We start from the raw sequence: 21,669 nt of genomic DNA, 5'->3' as shown, positions 1-21,669 counted from the left end.
GAAATCAGTCGTAGCCTACACTGTGCGAAAAAACCACAGTGAATCCCGTTAATTTTTTTGCCGGGATTTATTGTAGTTCAGAACACAGGATTTACCGTGCCTGGCTACAGTATCTTTTGTACCTGGTACAGGGTATTCCGTACTCCACTCCTGTGGTACAGTAAATCCCGTACAAAGTACAGTAGATCCTGTTAAAAAAGTACAGTAAATACTGTACTCTGAACTACAGTGACAGCTGTACTAATCACTACAGGATTTACTGTGATTTTTTCCCACAGTGTAGCGAACTTGAACCCATTAGGACTGCATTTTCGACCTACTTCTCCTCCCCTGTTCCTCCAAGACCTGAAGCATGCTATCTACACACTTGAGTTCATAGTATAGAGTGTTCTTCACCCGGCAAAGACAGCCAGGGTCTTTTGGCTGACAAATTGTAGCAACACGGATCCTCGACAGCTTGGCAGCATGGAGACCAGCCAGATACACTGTGAAAATTTGTTGTCACTTTTTGACAAAATCGTGGATGATTTGTTCATCACTTTCAAATGATTACAATCTCATCAGAAACTGATGACATTTTCATCAAAACTCCTATACTTGTTGCAAGGGCGTGACAACAATGTCATCAATTGCTTTGATGACATTGTTGTAAGGAAAATTTGCCTTGAAATTGCCATCAAGTGACGACTCAAATTTTCACAGTGTAGGACTCCACATGGTGGCAGGCCGGGGACTAGCCACTCCGCCTAACTCCGCCGGCTCTGCCCGCTCCTCCCCACCACGGGCCAGGTCGAGCCCAGCCCGGAGGATGGCCTTTCCAGGAAGTGGCCACTGCGTATCGGCCCGCAGAAGGAATCGTACTTGCACGATCGTTTCCCAGAATTCGGCGAGCGTCGGGCCCCAAATCCCGTTCCAGGAAGGACGTTTTTACGGTGTCCAGCCGAATGCGCTGGGTTCGAAGGCATTGCGTTGGAGATTAGGTCTGTGTAGAGTCCTGCAGTGCCACTGTAGGACTTTGGGGCACCTTACACACTAAATGTCATGGGACTTTTTTTTGTCCCGTGAATGATGCAATTTTAAGCACATCCGGTGGCGATGCAATTTTGTGTCCGCCAGGCGCGACAAATCGTCTAGTGAAAGTACAATTTGCAGCAGCCGTCTGACAAAATGTGTCGCCAGACGGGAACAACATTGTATCGGCGTCGGATGTGATTAAAATTGTATAAATTGTGGGGCAAAAAAGTCCCAAGACACTTAGTGTGTAGGACTTCAGATCTACACACTAAATGTCATGGCGCATCATATTGGATTCAGCAGGGGGTGGCAACGGCCTAGGGAGAGCGTGAAGCGATGCTCGCGCCGTCAGAGCAGAGGTTGCGCACTTCTTCGAGATCATGAAAACTAGACAGTGTTTTTCAAAACGCTTTGCACCAATGGAAAGGGCTTGAAATTTAGGTTGCAATAGGCTAATTGCTCTTCTCGAAACTCCCCCTGACTTTATGTTAAGGTGCAGTGAAAACACCGAAAAACACGAGAAATCACAAAATTCAGCAAAAACTCGAATGCGCCATGTTAATGTAAATGATTCCGCCCATGTGTTCGGTTGAATTGGAAGTTTCGGGCAGTCTACTAGGCCTAATGCACCTTAAATTTTGTACTCTTTTGATCTGCGCAAAGCGTTTTGCAATCAACGGGCTAGATCTTCCAATCGAAGCAAAATAAGTAACCCCTGCACCTCCCTCGCGCATGGCTTCACGCGCTTCCTAGGCCGTTGCCGCCCCCTGGATTCAGGAAGCGGAAGAAGGGGATAACTCCATTTTCACCATTTTTCAGGAGAAACAAAAAACTGTTTGCAGGAAAACTAACACAAAACAAAGGAATGTTATACATGATTACAAGTTCAAAGAGCCTAAGTTAAATTGTGAGATGAACATTGGGAGAGCCAGGTCACTGCATATAGGATTTCTGTGATTTATCACTTTCCGTTAAAATGGAAAACAGTCATCTCCACTTGGTGGAATGATGCAAACCATTTTGAGGCACAATAATAGACTAAAAACGCAATTTGGAGATACGTCGAACACCTGTACACACTATATGTCTCGTGCCTTGTACGGCTGAGTGCAGTCCCGCCACCCCGTGTATCCTCGGACAAACTACCTGATGACGGGACGACCGCTCGGATAATGTCCACAGTTCCGATAAGAACTGAGCGACATCAGCCGATGCCCTGTCTGTTGGGCACCGAAGGCTAATGGACTGATACGGGAGCGCAGCGATGCCGAGCGGTGCAGTGATGTGCACCAGTTTGTTGGTGCATTGCGAGTTGAGTTGGACTTCGGGTCATGCGATCGTTCCACAAGGCCCGCTCGGAATCCGAACGTCAATTCGGTTTATTTTCTAATTGGTTTCAAGCTTTGTTTTTACTGATATGGCCTTACATTTTAGATGAAAAAGTTGGCGTGATACTCAGAAAACTACCGATTATTGGATGACCAGTTGTGGCCATTTCTTACTATGCACTGCAAGAAAAAACCACAACAAAAGTACACAAATTTCTGACAAATTTTTTATCAGATATTTTTTGTACTTTCAAAATACAATTGTTGCACGAAGTACAATGGAACCGGCATGAGGAGTGCTGGGCAGTCCAGGCCTCGTTGTGCTTTGTACAATCCCTGTTGTACTTTTATTGTACAGTTTTTGTTGTACTTTTCACACTTTTCTTGCAGTGTGGGATGTATGAAAAGATGATCATGAATCGCAGTTTGATGTCTCGTTTTCATCAAGGTCCAACTCGTACATTTTGATTTTTTTATTTTATTCAAATGATGTTTTTCAACTCTTTCAAACACCATTGACTAAGTTGCATTTTTTTTTGCAGTGTTAGTCGATTTAGGAAGCGGAAGAGGGGAACTTGACTTGTCTCCTAATTGAGTTTTCATTCAATTCTAGTGCTGAAAGTTACTATAAAGTGAAAAAAAGGCTATTTCACATTTTTTTAAATACTTGTGTCAGATGTCTCAACTTAGGGGTTTAAATTCTTTTCTATTGCATAAACTCATACACCAAGGGTAGGACCCCAACTCCGATTAGATTCTGAGTTATGGAGGTTTACGTGAACTTCTCGTTGTTTCTCCCAAATTCACCTAACGACAAAGGATTAGCAACCTAGCCTTCAGATTCTGGCAATAATATCAATTTTTGAACAGGAAAAAGATAGTGTTGCCCTTTCCTTAATATCTTCCTTAGTTTTCCTGATAAACTTAAAACAAGACCAAAATGGGTCAAAATACTCCAAATTTGAAGAAAAATAAAAATAGGCCTGGTAAAATGGCTCTTAGAGCTCCTTATGGACTGATATTTTAAAATCTGCCAACACTGTCTTTTTCCTATTAAAAAGTATATATAACTGCCAGATTCTGAAGACTGGGTAGGTTATCATCCAGTACATCATCCATGAAATAATTATGCTAGTTTTCTGTTTTTGGTTTCTCCTGAAAAATGGTCAAAATGAAGTTATACCCTTCTTCCGCTTCTTGGATCAAATTGACTCTGTTTCCAGTCTGAATTTCATCAAAAGGAGACAACTCAACCTGAGTCCACATAACTCCACTTGCACAAAATGTCAACAGGAGATAACTAACTCGACTCAACTTCTTATAAATACAAGGTGAGCTATCTCCTATTGCCATCCCCCCCCCCCTTTCTATTTTAGGATACTAGTTGGGATGGAAGGAGCCCCTCCAAAAATGAACCAGAGCAATATAGACTATACTGAACTGATCCATGAAGCGGAAGAAGGGGATAACTTACTTTTCATCATTTTTCAGGAGACACAAAAAACTGTTCGCAGGGTAAATTTAATCCAATCAGATGAATGGTGCAATTGCATTTTTGTCAAGAAAGCCTGAGAAATAAGTGTAAAAATTTTCAGAAGAGAAGCACTACTTTTGAGAGGATTTCTGTGATTTCAATCTTTACGTTGGAATGGATTAAGGAACCATGTTTACTTAGTTCTCCCAAACAAGGTGGAATTTGAGACCATTCAAGTGGAGCTGAGGTCTGCATAGAGTCTGTATTTCTGTGGTACATTTTTGGAGATACCTCTTTTCTCCAACTAGAGATAAGGAGTTGAGTTGATTCTTTTCACATTAGATTCCTAAAGACACAAGTTGGGTTATCTCCTTTTGCCATTTGGTGCAATGGAGTTATGTGGACTTTGGTTGAGTTACCTCCATTTTCCGATAAACTTAAGACCATTGAAGGAGTCAAGTTGAGTTAGATCCATTTTTTATGTGGATTTTCTCCTAAACTGTTAGGAATTGGGTGAAACAATTTGGGTTATGATGCAAACCATCCCGAGGCACAATTTGGAGATAAGTTGAATCATTCCCTTCTTCCGCTTCATAAATCAACTTAGCTCCGCTTTATCTGTCTCCTTAGGCCACCCCATTTGAGAAAATTAAGTGAACGTGGTTCCACAGTCCATTCTAACATGAAGATTTAAATCACATAAACTGACTATGGTGTATCTTACACGTTTCAAAGTTTTCAGATATTCCTTATGCTTTCCTTCGACTAATTTTAATTTGCACTATTCATTTGTTTAGTTTTCCCTGGCGGGTGCATAGAAACTGGATCTTATAGGGCAAAAATAATTAAAGTTATACATCTCTTAGTATTCAAAGTTTTTATTCAAGTACCTGAGAGAAACGAAAACATAATTTTGTTTGAGTCAAAGCATTACAGTAAAGGAAAACGCCACTCTAAATCAAAACTGTCCAAGGAAAAATTAGCAAACATATTCCTTGCACCTAAAATGAAACTGACTCTCAGTGACCCAGACTACATGACTTGAAAACTCGATCTAATCGTGGGGAAACGACGGTGAAAACATAAAGTACAGGTTTAATGCATTCTCTTCAGAAACCAAGTCTGCACAACTACATACATTCTCTCAACCAACGGGCAGACTAGGCGCTTACCTCGAGACAAAAATTTGACATAGCAGAGGGTAACGATGAATAGATCAGGTTGAGGGCAATAATGACGGCATTGGTTTGGCTTGGTCTGCCTATTTGCAAAAATTAAATTAAATCTTCCTGCGATCATATCATGCCTTAATAAGAAAGGGCTGTAAAGCGAAATTTACAAGAAGCGGGCGTCAACAACGTCGATTTCAGCTCCCTTTTCGTGATCACAAAACTTATCGGGGCAGTGGAAACCACCGCCGCACCAGCATGTCTGAAAAGCTTCCAGTGTATCGTCAGATACCCGCCCGAACACTTTCTTCCCGTCGCCCTGATGTGGTAGAACACCCCGCTCGTACACCTTGAGCAAGAAGTTTTTATGGTAGCCCTTCTCGATAAGAACCGTTCCACGCGGCAGGGTCACTCCATTCGGGCGGATAGGCGACTTCCCGAACAAATTCCTCACCAGATCTCTTGGGAGGGACAATGATGGCTCATCACCATAAAAACTCATGGATGAGTCTTCGAGTGCCTCCAGCAGGTCTTCCTTGTTGGGCTCGCTGACTGACGTGGCGGCGAGGTGGATGCGGAAGGTGCCTCCTTCCACCCAGAATTTCCCGTCCGACTCGTGCGAGTCGAGGCGGGCCTCCAGCACCACCGCGCCCTTCTCCTCGAAGGCAGTCTTGACTTGCAGCAGCTGCTGCTCCTTGCGCTTCATGTCCTCGTGGACCACGTCGAACGCAGCCTGGGCCTCCGCCATGGCCTCCGAGATGGGCAAGCAGCGGTGCTTCGCCTGCCCCGCCTTGGAACATTTGCTCTTCGTCTCCCAGGACCAGCACTCCGTGCACCACATCCTGAAACAAGCAGCAAATTTCGAGATTCAACGCAATACTTATGAAACGCTGCGAACACAACGGCTTTAGGTGTGTGTAGTGTGTTTGGTCGGACATGGTATGGAGACTAGGAATTCACTTAGGGTCAAGACAAATTCCTTCACTGATAAACCATAGGTGGTGTAGGTGAAGACCACACCAACTGGTGTGGTCAAGTTTTGACCGCATCAGTTGTTGTGGTCTAGACCACGTTTGGTGTGGTCATTGCATGGAAAGACATCACCAAACGTGGTCCAGACCCCACCAAACGTGGCCAAACGTGTTCAGACCACACCAACTAATGCGATCAAAATGACACCCATTTGACCACACCAGTGGCGCGGTCTATACCACGTTTGGTTTTTCAGAGTTGCAAACTATGAACAAAGTGCTCAGTGCGTGCACCACTCCTGCAACAACCAGCAAAGACCGGATTCAAGGACTTATATCTGGGTTAGGTTAGGTCAGATTGACAATCTTAGAAAGTACCCGAAATTTCTTTTTGTATTTCAAGATTTGGCGTTTTGGGTGTTTAGATTCATAGGTTGTTACTTAAAACATTTCTTTGAACTGGTAGTATAATCCTGGATGGCATAGACCATAGACCATAGACCAACTGCTTCATGCCCAGGCTGGGATCCATGTGTTACGCCGCTCCCTGATTGGTCAGTACCTTTCACTTCACTGGTCATTCGTCGGCTTTGGTCACCAAGCTGCCGCGGCAGCGAACGCCGCGTCCTGATTGGTCGAGGAGGCTCGAGCTCCCACCAATCAGGACGCGGCGTTCGCTGCCGAGGCAGCTTGGTGCAGTCGATGCCACACTTGTCGAAGAGTTTATACCACTTTAAGTTGATGTTCAGCTGCTTTCAGTGGGTGAAAAAGAAGCTCACATAAATAAGGAATGTCATCAAACGGCTCGATTTTTAAAATGAACTTTAACTTTAGAGCCTCAGAGGAAGTTTTACGGAAGAACACCGCTCGTGCCGCTCGTGCCGACAGCTGCACTGAAAATTGAATGGCAAGACTGATGGCCAAAATTTGGTGAGACAAAAAAGTCTCGCCATTTTTTGGCGAGAAACAAAAGTCTCGCCATTTTTTTGGCGAGAAACTAAAGTCTCGCCTTTTTTTGGCGAGAAACAAATGTCTCGCCAAAATATGGCAATAATTGCAACCCCACTCACTCTATTTGATGCTGGGAAATATATCCCAATCAAGATCACTCTGGTAAACACATCACTAACTACAGTCTTTCAATTACTCAAGTTGAAAATAATACAGGAAGCTCACTGAAATTCCAAACGCTATGAGTATTGCACGTATGGTGCAATACAGCTGAGATATCGCACCATACGTGCAATGCCTCAGCCATATTGCACCTTACGTGCAATGCATCCCGAAAATGCCCTATGCTAATGCATGGGAATGGGGAGGCATTGCACTTCATGTGCAATGCTTTTGCATTGCACCAATTGACGCTATACTCATAGCGTTTGGATTCTCAGTGCTATCACTTTCAGATATGAAAATATTAATGTTAGGTTATATGATGTGAATTTGGTTTGCGTCAGCAAAGCGTTGCCCAACTATTTACTTTTTTTTTGTCATCGTTTAAAGAGACATTGGTCCAGTGGGAGGTCAATTTCAGTGTCCATGTAGTAAGAGATAATGTCTTTAATAAGAGGCCTAAACAAAGCGACATCCATCATGACACAAGTTCTTACTCACTCCTTTGACTTATTCCAATCCCCAGCTTAACCTTGCTGCACTTGGGCATTGTTGGAGGTTCCATGGACAGAACTCGGTTAATAAACTCGAGTTAAGAAAGTTCTGTGCACTATCTAGCACTCTCCGTTTCGCCGTCTCCACTGGACAAAATGCCAAAGTACAGCAGCAGCACTTTAAATCGCCAACACAGATATAATAAAGAAAACATTTTAGTGTACAGACAAGCAACACAGCAACAGGACTGCCATGTTGAAATTCATTTGTTGTCCTCGTTGTGTCGTCTGCTACAGTAGCATTTGTTTTGCGGTAGTGCCAACCTGCACTGCCTTCCAAAAGTAATTTTACAAGTAACGAAAAAAATGTATAGGTTGGCACTACCGCAAAACAAATGCTACTGTAGCAGACGACACAAGAGCGCCTCGGCCCAGCGCCAGCTCCAACTTGGAGCTGGCTCTAGTTTCCCCCTCCACCTTCCCCAGGCATGCCGCTACGTAGTATGAAAAATGAAACGCACCGTATTACGGTGTAAAGTTTGTGATGCCGCACCAAGGAGCAGACGACGAACAAAATAGGGTTAATGGATGGAGTTAGAATAAAATCGAACGACACTTTGAATGTTTGCACGGTTGGTCAGGCAAAGCACCAATGCTGTCTCGTTAAGGGGGCTCATACATGTTAAAAGCACTTTTTTAAAAAAATTTTTTGATGTAGACGGATTAAGATTTTACAATTTCTGTGTTAAAATCCTTTTAGATAATTGAGTAAGCTTCATTTTGGCTTAAGGGAAAGTGACTTTGGACATTTTTTGGAGATTTAGTCGAAACGTTTAAAATTTTGCTTCTCGTAAGATTTTGTTCGCATACTTGCTCAGATCTGTGGGGAAAAAATCAGGGAGACTCATCCCCAGTAGTGTCATAGAATTGACTAGAATGGGCTTTATATCTGCAATAGTTTTCAAGAAAAAAAATAAAAACAATTTTTTTAACAATTTTTTAAACAAATTTTTGAACAAAAAATTGTTTTTATTTTTTTTCTTGAAAACTATTGCAGATATAAAGCCCATTCTAGTCAATTCTATGACGCTACTGGGGATGAGTCTCCCTGATTTTTTCCCCACAGATCTGAGCAAGTATGCGAACAAAATCTTACGAGAAGCAAAATTTTAAACGTTTCGACTAAATCTCCAAAAAATGTCCAAAGTCACTTTCCCTTAAGCCAAAATGAAGCTTACTCAATTATCTAAAAGGATTTTAACACAGAAATTGTAAAATCTTAATCCGTCTACATCAAAATTTTTTTTTAAAAAAGTGCTTTTAACATGTATGAGCCCCCTTAACAAAATAATGACAGTGATTACTCAAATCACAACATTACAGTTTCTGAGGTGAAAATTTATTTTTACGTCAGTCAACTTTGGAACGAAATTTGTCCATTCCATCTTCTCTCTTTGGTGTCTTCACTCACTGACGAAGGGATTCGGGATTCGGGAGGGCTTTAAAGCCGCGCCCTGTTCACAGTCCAGCGTTCAAAGTAAACCAAGTTACGTTGGCCTAGACAGAAAGTGGCGGGAAGGGTGACGAATTCAACTGCGTGCGGACGACGCGGCTTTTCAAAATGCGTTCTTAAAACTAAATATGTATCGGGTGACACGTCGCTATTAGTACTGCGCCTGCTTCCTGTAAAATAAACCTACATTTATAACCCACCCTGATCACCCGGGGATCCTCCGAAACAGTGAAATGTTGGGAGGTGAGAATCTGACACACTCGTCGACAGCGCCGGGCAAACTTGCAGTGGATGTCCCGTATGGCCAAAAGGGTCGAACTCAACAGTACCTTTACGCTGTTACTCTTGAACGGTTGGCGACATCCACTTGAAATTTTAGAGCGTGAAAGATCTTCAAAAACTAAGGAAATTTGAAACTATCTACTACTTTACAGTCCATTGGACAGAAAATACGGATCGCGCAAATTTGGAGCTGATTTGACTTTTAAACGGCCGTATCTCGGCCAAATTTGGGCCGATCTGGGTGGGTGAAACGTTAATCGCTTTCTAAAAATACCCTCTCTTTGAAGGCGGCGACAAAAATAATGCCGGGTACGAATCTCTAATTTTGAATCTCGCCGTCCCGGGTATTCGAACACCGGTCCGGACGACGTCAGGTACCCATTCCTCGCACCCTTCTACGACATTTTGTTCCCATGGACTTCCCTGTCCGGCGAACAGGAACGAGGCTAGACGGCCTTACAAGGTCAAACTCCTCTAATTTACGGACGCTCCCCGGGGCGCAGGGGCACAGATACGGTAAAACACTACGGGATCAAATTTGTTTAAAATTTAATTTCCGAAAGATAAGCATTAGCACAATATCTCACTAGATGCATCGTTTGTAAAATATGGCTTTCCCAAAAAGTGCATTTTTTCACATCATTTTGACCCGACTTATAAACGGCCATATTTCAGCCAAATTTTGGCCGATCGGGGTGGGTGAAACGTCAATCTATTTCTTAAAATGCCATCTTTGCGATGGTGATGACAAAAATAATGCCGCTTGCGAATCTTTTATTTTGAATCTCGCCGTCCCGGGTATTCGAACACCGGTCCGGACAACAGGTTTCCATTCCTCGTACCCTTCTACGACATTTTGTTCCCATGGACTTCCCCCCTCCGCCTGACAGGAACGGAGCTAGAAGGTCTTATTGAGTCGAACGAACGCCAACGCCCGAGGCAATGTTGGTTGAGGCAGGGAATCAAACTTGTTGAAAATCCGATCTCCGATAGAAAAGCTCTAGCATGATGTTTTACCAGATGCATCGTTTGTTAAATATAGCTTCAACAAAATGAGGACAGAAAGATTCTATACATTGCCTTTTTTCAGGCGCACCATGGAAGGGTTCATTTAGTGATGTTTTAAGAATATTTTGTCAGCAAACAGCTTTGGGACGGCTGGTTCTCAGAAAATAAGCTTTATGGATTAAACAGTTTTTTTTTTTGTAAAACAATATCTGACTATTTACATGAACTATATTTTTCTGGTTCTAATTTGAGGATTGAGGAGAAACGGAGCTGGTCATGGCGTGGCTGTTTTGTGTTCTGTTGGTTTCGCTCGTGCTATTAAATTAACTGTGTTTAATAGCCAATACATTTGTTTCAATATTTTAGTTCATCTTAGTGAGATGTGTGAATAATCCTGTTCATTGAATTTTCCTGAACAAGATACCACCAAGGCATCTCATCGTATTAACATGGTTCTATTCAGGAATATTATTGTTTATTAAGAAACATCTTTTTTTGTTTAAAAAAGAATAGCTACAGGCAGTTTAGCATAATCAAGCGACTACTTCCCCAAACTGAGCAGTCTTTCAGTTTAGGTCATTGGTCGAAAGACCTCGACCCAAGTGTAAACAGATATACTTTTTGAGATTGTACGAACCTGCAAGAAATGAAAATTTAAGAATTCAGTAAGATGATAATCTTGCAGCATGAATATAGAAGAAAGACAGCGATTCAGATAGAATCATGATATAATAAATAAGCAAATAAGTTTTTGTTTATAACTTCACAACACCAGAAAAGAGCAAAATGTTTTCACAGTGCTGTCAAAACTATTCTAAGATCCACTGCAGATTTTATTCATTTCATTTTCACAGCATCTTTTCCCAACCCCTGAACTACATGACAACAAATTTCCACCCGACTCTGTCTTGACACACATGAACATGATGCTGTTTTTGGCTACAACTTGATTTCTCATACTCAGACCATATCCTACGACATCCCCCCCACCACCACATCTCGAGCCAGCACCAAGTTGGAGCTGGTGCTGGGCCGAGGCGCTCACGACACAACATGGCAGTCCTGTTGCTGTGTTGCGCGTGCACTAAAATGTTTTCTTTATTATATCTGTGTTGGCGATTTAAAGTGCTGCTGCTGCTGTACTTTGGCATTTTGTCCAGTGGAGACTGCGAAACGGAGAGTGCTAGATAGTGCACAGAACTTTCTTAACTCGAGTTTATTAACCGAGTTCTGTCCATGGAACCTCCAACAATGCCCAAGTGCAGCAAGGTTAGCTGGGGATTGGAATAAGTCAAAGGAGTGAGTAAGAACTTGTGTCATGATGGATGTCGCTTTGTTTAGGCCTCTTATTAAAGACATTATCTTTGACTACATGGACACTGAAAGAGATCTTTTAGGATCTGACTCACTGGACCAATGTCTTTTTAAACGATGACAAAAAAAGTAAATAGTTGGGCAACGCTTTGCTGACGCAAACCAAATTCACATAATATAACCTTACATTAATATTTTCATAACTGAAAGTGATAGCTTCCTGTATTATTTTCAACTTGAGTAATTGAAAGACTGTAGTTAGTGATGTGTTTACCGGAGTGATCTTGACTGGGATATATTTCCCAGTATCAAATAGAGTGGGGTTGCAATTATTGCCATATTTTGGCGAGACATTTGTTTCTCGCCAAAAAATGGCGAGACTTTAGTTTCTCGCCAAAAAAATGGTGAGACTTTTGTTTCTCGCCAAAAATTGGCGAGACTTTTTTTCTTTCCCCTAGGTTGGAATGAATTCTGACCTTTGACTTTTCAGTGCATGATTGTTTGTTTTTAACTTGGTATTTATACCAACAAGCTTTACTCAAAAACCAAGAGCCAGAAACATAGATTTGAACATGCTGAATGCAATCAGTCCACTAAAATTTACAATTGTCGAGTTTTTGGCCCGTCCCGTTTATTTTTTGTAAAAAAATGACGGAGGGACGGGCATATAGTATGATGCATGATGTGCGTCCGTTCGTTCGTCCGTTCGTCCGAGGACTTCCCGTGGTCCGATCTTGACCAAATTTGGTATGCAGCCTCCTTGGGTGACCCTAAGAACCGCCCGGTGGCAGCAAATCCGATCCGAGTCCCGGGGGCGCTGCTGCAGGTGCATCACGGTCTACATGGGGTCGAGGAGGATTTCGGCAACGGATACAGCTAGCAGGGCATGTAGGGGTATTTTTGGAATCGGGGCGACGAGACAAAACCAACGGTGCCAGTTTCAAGCGAATCGGAGAAGTTTGGACCCGGGTTCAAATCCCAGTGGGCTATATTTTGAACATTCTTTTTATTAGAGTTTTTGAATTGTTTCCTATGATTTTGAGGGTGCTGATGACGAAAATAACATCTATTTTGACCCCAGACTCAAGTTCAAACCCGTCAGGGTTAAACAAAGGCGAAATTCACACATTTGTTAATGCACGGGACGGGCCAAAGTTGCCGATGTATATCGCTACTTTTCCTGTTATTAACCTCGAAATGTTGAAGTGAAAGGTACCGACCAATCAGGGAGCGGCGTAACACATGGATCCCAGCCGGGCATGAAGCAGTTGGTCTATGGATATAGTTGATTGTCTATGCTTCAACAAAAATTGAGACCAGACCTCAAAAAAAAATTGTTGCATTTGAACAAAATTTGTTACTGTTTGAACAAAGATTAAAATTTTGGCTCTAAATTTTTTTGGCTGTTTTAAGTTTCTGGTATTTATTTTTGGTTTGATGCATAGAGGTGGTTGAAGTGAAGCGCACTAAATTCTTTTGAGGTCTGGTCTCAATTCTTGTCGAAGAAACTCTGCGCAATACAATGCCCGAAAATACTTCGAATTGGTTTAGGAGTGTGGAATTGGAGCAATTGACCTCGGGGAATACTTACGACGGACTTGGCTTTGGCTTCTTGTTGGGAGGCTGCTTCTCCGATCCGCCACTCGCTGCGGCCTTCGATTTCTTGCCCCTTCCGGTCATGGCGAGGCTGGATTCAAGTGGATCCTGCAACAAAGAACGAGGTCCGGGTAAATAGCCATTTGAGGCACTATAGTAAATGTCAGATCTAGTTGAAATTTTGTCAGTCTGTTGTTAAAAGCACAAGGATCTCCCGGAGTTACACAAAAGTATGCGTTGCGCCGGTCAATAGCGTTGAAAGCGGAATATTTTCTTGTTCAAACGAAAAAGTACCAAACTTGGTCATAAATTCAAATTTTAAGGGGAGGTTCTGGTGAAAATGCTATTTTCTCCTATATAGGTCCCACTGTGAAAATTTGTTAAAAATTTGATGTCTTACCAAGTAATTATTAAATTTTTCATTGGGGAGGCACATTCTATGCCCTGAACCCAGTCGCAGTGCCTTTTCCTCCTATTTAGGCTTTAACTTTAAAAATCTTCTTGCGCATACTATTTTGTCGTATAAGGTTGGCCTTGACATTTTTGACTTCTTCGATTTATTTTGAAAAGATGCCGGCATGCAGAACTCAAAACGTTAATTACATTTTTATTCGCAAGCTTTTTAACCAAGCATTTCAATATAATTGTCCAAAAATGTACAAAATGGACAAATTTTAGGGACTTTTCAGCTTAAAAAAGCTCATAATTAATAATGTAATGGAAATTTTGAGCTATGCATGCCGGCATCTTTTCAAAATGAATTGAAGAAGTGAAAAACGTCAAGGTCAACCTTTTACGACAAAATGGTATGCGCAAGAAGATTTTTTAAGATACAGCCAAAACAGGCTCAAAAAGACTCTTCGACTGTGTTCAGAGCCTGGCATGTGCCTTCAAAAGTCAAATTTTAGTCTCCTCGAAGAAGGATTTTATATTCCGAACAAATTGAGACAGTGGGATCCATTTGGAAAATAGCAAGATTTTCACCAGAACCTCCCCTTAAATTAATAAACGCATTTGTTACGAATCGCCCCTGTTACAAATCGCCCCATACTCCCTTATGTACAATTTTGTACGAGACATCACACTTTTTTGTGCACACGAACTTTTCGTACAGTTTTTGTACGAAAAACTGCACAAATTTTCCCCCAATGTGCAAAATTTCGTATAAATTTGTACGAAAAGTTCGTGTGCACATAAAACTGTGATGTCTCGTACAAAATTTGTACAAAAACATTTAGTGTGGGCTCGCCTCGAGCCGGAGTGGTGGGATAACTTCTTCGCAAATAGCAGAGAGTGACAGCGACTGTACACAGAAAACTAAGGCATTGTAGAATTGTTTAAGGGGAGGTTCTACTGAAAATCTTACTTTTTTTTTCAAATTGAGTCCTACTATCAATATTCATTGTAAATTAGAAGTATTTCATAGTAACTAGTAAAATTTAAAGTTCGGAGAGCTATACCTTGCCCTAAATCCAGTCGAAGAGGCATGTTCTACTATTAACAGTCGTATCTTGAAAAATTCTCCTACGCAAAGTATTTCTACGTAAACAGATATTCTGGGCAGTTTTCACTTCTTTGGTTCATACTTGATAAACCGTGGCATTCGTAAGATACTGGGACCATTACAAAATCATAAGTTGTGTTTTTAGGCAGCATGTCACTTAAGGGGGCAGTCTCGTCCCTGTACCCTTTTTTAGGGGGGTTTCCCCCCCCCTCTTTTGATGACGATGATTTTTTAAATATACCTCTTAGAGACAAACGGTAAAAACCAAATGAAAGAACAGAATTTTTACAACATTTTCAAAAAAAAATATTTTGTTTTGTCTTCAGTTGTAAGGGAGTTATAGGGAAAGCAACAAAAGCCGACAAAACATACAAAATTTCACTGCGCGACAATTTTCTCCGGAAGTTCTTAACTTTTTGGCAATCGGTTTGCGGCATCTTGAAGATAAAAAAATCCTCTTTACTTTAACCTACGATCGTCCATGTAGCCCAAGGAAAACCTAAATTAAAACCGTTCCTAAGTTTGTATAGGTTTTTGGTTACGTTTTAAAAAGTGTAATCCTTGGGCTATATGGACGATTGTAGGTTAAAGTAAAGAGGATTTTTTCATCTTCAAGATGCCGCAAACCGATTGCCAAAAAGTTAAGAACTTCCGGAGAAAATTGTCGCGCAGTGAAATTTTGTATGTTTTGTCGGCTTTTGTTGCTTTCCCTATAACTCCCTTACAACTGAAGACAAAACAAAATTTTTTTTTTTGAAAATGTTGTAAAAATTCTGTTCTTTTATTTGGTTTTTACCGTTTGTCTCTAAGAGGTATATTTAAAAAATCATCGTCATCAAAAGAGGGAGGGAAAACCCCCCTAAAAAAGGGTACAGGGACGAGACTGCCCCCTTAAATTTTAAGAAAATGGTAAAACTCCTGATATTTAAGTCTTGTTGGGTCCCATGTCTTGGTGATGCCATGCTTTATTGCAAATGAGCCAAAGAAGTGAAAAATGTCCAGAACATCAGTTTACGTAAAAATACTTTGCGTAGGAGAATTTTTTCTAAGATATTGCTAAAATCGGCTGAAAAAACATGTTCGACTGGATTTGGAGGAAGGTGTTGGGGCACTATTTTTCATGATTGACTGTAACTATGTAGTGCTACACATCTGCAACAAATGTTTACACTAGGGCTCAATTTGAAAAATGCAATATTTTCACTAAAACCTCCCCTGAATGTTATGGTAGTACTTTCTAAACTATGCGGTTGCTTGGTTGCTTTCTAAGGCACCCCTCCATCGTATAGCTAATCCCTGCATCAATATCTTTTATCACGTGTTCTCTCTCATTCCAGGAACGTGACATCACGTTCAAACGTATGTGACAAAATGGCACGTTCGTTTGAGCATTGAGTCAAGTTCGTTTCGATGTGAATCAGCCATAAATTAGCTTATTCACATCGAAACGAACGTGACACAGTGCTCAAACGAACGTGATATTTTGTCACATTCGTTTGAACGTGATGTCACGTTCCTGGAATGAGACTGTAACCAGATACTTACCCAAAACCTGAGCTTCGTCGAGTGCGGAGGGTGTCCAGAGTCCAGGAATCGAGGCGGAGAGCAGAGACGGCAATCACAGCGACGCCTCGGGTGCAGAACGACGCGTTTGTTTCTGCGGCGCGCACACTGAAAAATAAAGAGTTCGCATTCAGAGAGCAATCCCAACTTTATCCTTCATTCTCCGAACCCAAAACCCAATATTTTCTGTAGCCTATGATCAATCTTCTCCAAAGGACCTTCAGTATACTCCCAATGCCCAGCAGACGATGCACGGAGAAGACAGACGCAATGAGAAAACCTTGCGAACCAATAAAGGCCTTACCCAGAAAAGCAGCTAGTCATAACCAAGTATTTTGAGCATACATAAGCTTCCAAAGCTTCGTAATTCGCAAATAACGAACCATTTCTTCATATGTTAAAAAGTAAATTTGTTTGTACTATGTATGCTCAAGTTACTTCGCAAGGTTTAAAGCGTGCAAGAGGACTCAGAAACGCGTTGGGTTCTGGGTTCGGACAGCATTCACAAGCCGTTCAAAGATTTCTCTGTAACTTTTGGCCGCTAAGGATGAGCTTCCGACATAATCCGCCCACTAATGCCAGACAGAACCTATGTTGAGCCTTGCAACTTGGTTAAACACCCCAAAGATCTTCTAAAATATTGCCAGGGGCTTCTGCCTGGATGGCATGGAACTCTAAATTTCCTACTTTCGAACAAAAACGGCTGAAATGTCACTCGACGCGCAACGTTTCTTCGACAAATACAGAGAGGTAGGCCTCATGAAAAATTTCGAACGCTTCACTTTAACCACCTCTGTGGTCCAAATCTACAATACCTTGGGTTCAAACAATTGAAAGTAACGACTGAAGGGTGTGCAGATGTGGCGTGGATGGAAACTTGAGCGCGTTTCCTAAGCTCACAGATCACGGAAGCGGTGCTGTGCGTGGTGACTCGCTCAACAGCGCGCCGATAACTGGCGAAAACTGCATCTGGCCGCGTCTCTCAGGTAACCGCGGCGACCCCTCAGCGGCGTTTTCCGCGTACACCCAGGGTCCGGGCGCCCCGGCTCGACTCAGGTGCATGGGCCGCCCGGCTGGGCTCTGGCTCGACTCGACTCTGCTCGAGTCGAGCCTCGCATGCTGGCCCAGCTCGGAGAGTTCGGCTACAGCTGTACCTGAAGGTAGGACTCTTTCGGACAGCCCTTGACAGTGAGTCAAATGCCAAGACTCCGGTTCGGCCCGGACTCAATTCGGACAAAACCCGGGGGAAAGCGGAAGTAACCGGAATGGGTCAACAGGTTTGGAACAGTCCTAGGGGAGATTTCGAAACTCTTCGCCATAATAAGGGCGAGTAAATAAGTACTTAAGTCCAGGGGTTCAATACGACACCCTATTTTTACCTGTTTTTCGAGCCTTGCAAGATACAGATACAGAGATACACCCCTTCAGTCATCGCCGTGTGAAGATCAAAAGTAATGAAAAAGTCTGGGACCAGCAGCGCACCACCTAGCGGCGGGTAGTGTTAACTGTCAAAAGCTGAACCCTGGTTAGTCACAAGCGTAGCGTAGGTCAGGACGAAGTTCACTACAGTCGCCGCTCGGTGGCGCGCAAGTGGTTCCTGCCTTGAGATTCCTTTAGTTCTTCACACGGCGACGATTGAAACACCGTTAAAAAAATCTGAAAATTCAGACCACTTTTGTCAGACTTGGTGGTCTGAATCTATTTTTCAGACTTGTTTCAGACTGCTTGTCTGAAAATTTTGCCTTCCGGTATGAAAATTGCGACCTGATCGTCTCAGAACCTGAATTCAGACCAGCGCAGTCTGAAAATTCAGACCAACCCAAGATTTCGTTTGTCCGCTAGATGGCGCGCATGTTGTGGAACATACCTACTTCTGTTTAAAAGGCTTTTAATGTGAAAATATATTAGTTGAAAAGCTCCAAATGGACAGGACTTAATCGGTCATATGAGAACCATTCTCTGCTGCAAGATTTACGAGGGGGCAAAAACTCGGGATTTTCGTGTACACATGATTCGGAAAACGCAATGATTGCGCATGGTTTTAATTGATTTCATGGCTGATTTTGCCTTATTTCGCGACGCACCAGGGTGATGTTGAGCGTGATTGCGTGTGATTGTGTTCGGAAAGAAATGATTTCGGACTGATTTGGCCTGGTTTCGTGTGATTCTGCCTAATTTCGGTCGATTTTAGTGATTTTGGCTGATTTCGGATTGCTTGATTTCGCGTGATTCTCAATGATTCGCATGTGATTTCGGGGGCCGTGTACACATGATTGCGCGAGTTTTTGCCCCCTCGAAGATTTATGTCCGTAATATGGGTGGAAGTTGAACAATCCACATTCTAATTTACCTCTCGCGGGTGGCTCCGTGTCGCCATTTCCTTGGGTGCCACAGGCCGGCCTCTCCGAGAGGCCCTCTCGAGAGTCAGGGAAAAGGACATAGGACCTTCTCCCTCATCACAATTTGTACTCAATGTTGTCCTCTCTGGAGGTTCACACACACCTGAGATTCTTTCTATGTCATATTGAACATGTCACGAACCTTAAAGTTCACAATCTTCGTACAGGACTGAATTTTCAGACCACCAAACTCTTAAATGTAAGACTCTCGAGTTCTGAATTTTCAGACCATCTAAATGGTCTGAATTTTCAGACCTCAAGTCTGTTAATAACTTCTTACCAATTTGGTCTGAATTTTCAGACTTTTTTTTTTAACAGGGAAGGCGACTAATAGAGCCGGTTTCCGGTTTATTTTAATCTACACTACAAGATCAAATGTGTGCTTAGTACACAGCTGTGGAAGCGTACTTGCAAGCACACATCTATAGGTGTATGCTTGGACAAGCACACATCTGTATGCTTGGCCGAGCACACAGCTGTAGGAGTGTGCCTTTAAATGGGTGGGATTAAAGTGTGCTTGGCCAAGCATACACCTATAGATGAGTACTTGCCAAGCATACACCTGTAGCTGTGTGCTTGCCAAGCATACACCTGTAGCTGTGTGCTTGTCCAAGCTAGTTTTTAGTTTTCTAGTTTTTACTTTGCTTTTTCACGGAAGTGGGTTTTTTGCCAGTCCATACTGATTTTCTGAGACATATAACTCATTTTCAATGAAAAGTAGTACTTGTGGAATATATCAGAAGAGTTTTGGTCCTTATATTAAGATTTTTTCATCAAGGTTACATTGGTAATTTGTGGGATAACGGCACTTCAGAAGCGCAACGATTCTCCCATTTCACATCCAACTCTGTCAACTAAGTACAGCGATTCTCTTATTTCACATCCAACCCTGACACCTGCTAAGACATTTTTCTTTATTGGCTGAGCGATAGCGAAGCCCGTTACTCAGGTGGGGTTGAAAAGTTTTGTCTGTCTGTCTGTCTGTGTGTCTGTCTGTCAGCACTACTCCTCCTGAACGGCTCGGCCGATCTGGCTGAGATTTTGCACACTTTTTGGGTATGTCCTTGGCTCGGCACACGCGAAATTTCACTATCCTAGCTCAACTGGTTCAGTTTTTATAGCCGAAAAACACCTAAAAACGGTGAAAAATCGAGTTTTCTGCCGGCAAATGTCTTCTGCCTTGAAGAAAGGGGGGTCAGGGGGGCAGAGCCCCCCAGCCCCGGCAAGTTGAAAAGTAACTAGGGTCAAGATCGTGTTATCTGTGGATGAAGCAACTCTATCTGGAATGAAGGGGGGTCTGCGGGGCGGAGCCCCCAGCATGCAACAATTTAGAAGTAACCGACGATGGGCAAGCCATGGCCTGCGGTAGGCCTGGGCGATGAATCGAATAATCGAAAATAATCGCGATTATTTTGTTAATCGTCCGATTATTTCAAACCCCCGATTAGTGGTTCGGTAATCGAAGGATTGACCGATTATTTAACGATGATCGATTATCGATTAATCGTCTCATTATCGGATATTCTATGCATCACCTGTTCAAATTCTGAGCGGAAAAGTCTTGAAAAGTTTTCAGTTAACGCACGAAAAAGCTGTCTCAGACACTCGAGGTTGCGCCAATGGTTTTCCTATCCTCTTATTAAATGCTATTTTCACAATAGTACGAGTATTAACCTTTGTTTGTCAATTTCCAAATAATCGGTTTCCCCCGATTAATCGTTGATTTTCGGTTAATCGTGTACGTTTTCGATTACCGATTACCGAACTGCTAATCGACACCAATCGCGATTATTTTATTCATCGGCCGATTACGATTACAACCAATAATCGCCCAGGCCTAGCCTGCGGAAGGCAGGCTAGCGCCGCAGGCCAAGGTAGGTACGCCAGGCGCGGATTGGAGGAACAGGCAGCGAGACATCGCGAAGCCTGTTACGACAAGACGCGGTCTGGCGTAGACCTACCTTGTTTCTACGTACACAAGTCCATTCCTGCAAAAGTATATAGTCTCAGTCAATTTTTAAAATTTACTCAAAATCCTTAAACTATTTTTACAGTTGTTTTTCTTCAAAAAATCGACGGTTCTTGGGCTATAAGTTGTACGATTTCAATGACATTTAGCTCGTTGGAAAGGCAATTAATTTCCTCATATTTTGAGACTTCAAGATTTATTATGTCTCATCTAGTCCGTGAGTAGTTGAGAAAACACTCCAACTTTAAGCTGCATATCCACTTGGGACCCTCTACACTGTCTAAAAAAGTGATTCCCGATCAAATGCGGCTTAGTTTTGATCTTAGAACGGAGAGGTCCGTTACTTTAAACCACCCTGTAGTACAAGGAGGTGCCAGTGTCAAGTTACGCCACTCAACTTCCGTCAAATTCAATGAAATTTGGTGTCTCAGGTTACCCCGCACAGTAACCATTTTCTATAAAAGTCAGTATTACCCGATGAATGATGGGTTTCCCTCAAAACCAATGCTGCATTTAGAATGTTGAAATTATAGGGTTGAAAGGTACTACAGTCATTTGGGTCTCAGCAAGACGTGTTTCGAGTACCAAGGGAGACTTGTAACACTTCTCTAAAATTGTTAAATTTACTAAAATTGAAAAATCGTTATAGATCTGACCAGCTTGGTCCCAACCTGCCGTTCACACGCTTAATCGTCTTTCCAAACAAGTATGAAAAAAAGTGCTAGGGCAGTTTTGACCTCGGAATGTGCCGAGCCAGGTGGCAGCTCCAAAAAGGTGGAAAAGCAGAAGTGTCTCAAGTTACCCTTGCTGTCTCAAGTTACCCCGGTTTACGGTATGTAGAATTTTCAATAAATTATTCTCATTAGCTTCTCCCAAGCAGAGGGTTTTGCTATTTTAAGTGAAAGTGCTAAAAAGTTGTCGGAGTTCTTTAAGTTCTGGGCCACGACTGGTTACAAGC

The 21,669-nt window shown here is 42.4% G+C and overlaps 1 protein-coding gene across 4 annotated transcripts in view; it reads right to left on the bottom strand.

The window, feature by feature from the left end:
• Positions 1–5,045: 5,045 nt before the first annotated feature.
• The window catches only part of LOC117642043, a 30,822-nt gene continuing 14,198 nt past the window's right edge, over positions 5,046–21,669 (bottom strand). For 3 of the 4 annotated variants that reach the window (XM_034379829.1, XM_034379830.1, XM_034379827.1), the window contains exons 2-4: positions 16,326–16,451; positions 13,272–13,384; positions 5,046–5,827 (exon numbers count right to left, since the gene is read on the bottom strand). In XM_034379829.1, the coding sequence (XP_034235720.1) occupies positions 5,152–5,827; positions 13,272–13,384; positions 16,326–16,451 (915 nt within the window). In that variant the 3' untranslated portion in view covers positions 5,046–5,151. Of the gene's footprint in view, positions 5,828–13,271; positions 13,385–16,325; positions 16,452–18,693; positions 18,736–21,669 lie in introns of those variants that run through there. The other variant, XM_034379828.1, reaches the window with a different exon arrangement.

This window comes from Thrips palmi, unplaced genomic scaffold, assembly GCF_012932325.1.
Source record: "Thrips palmi isolate BJ-2018 unplaced genomic scaffold, TpBJ-2018v1 HiC_scaffold_16, whole genome shotgun sequence".
Classification (NCBI taxonomy): Eukaryota; Metazoa; Arthropoda; class Insecta; order Thysanoptera; family Thripidae; genus Thrips; species Thrips palmi.
This window is presented reverse-complemented; position numbering and strand designations above follow the sequence as displayed.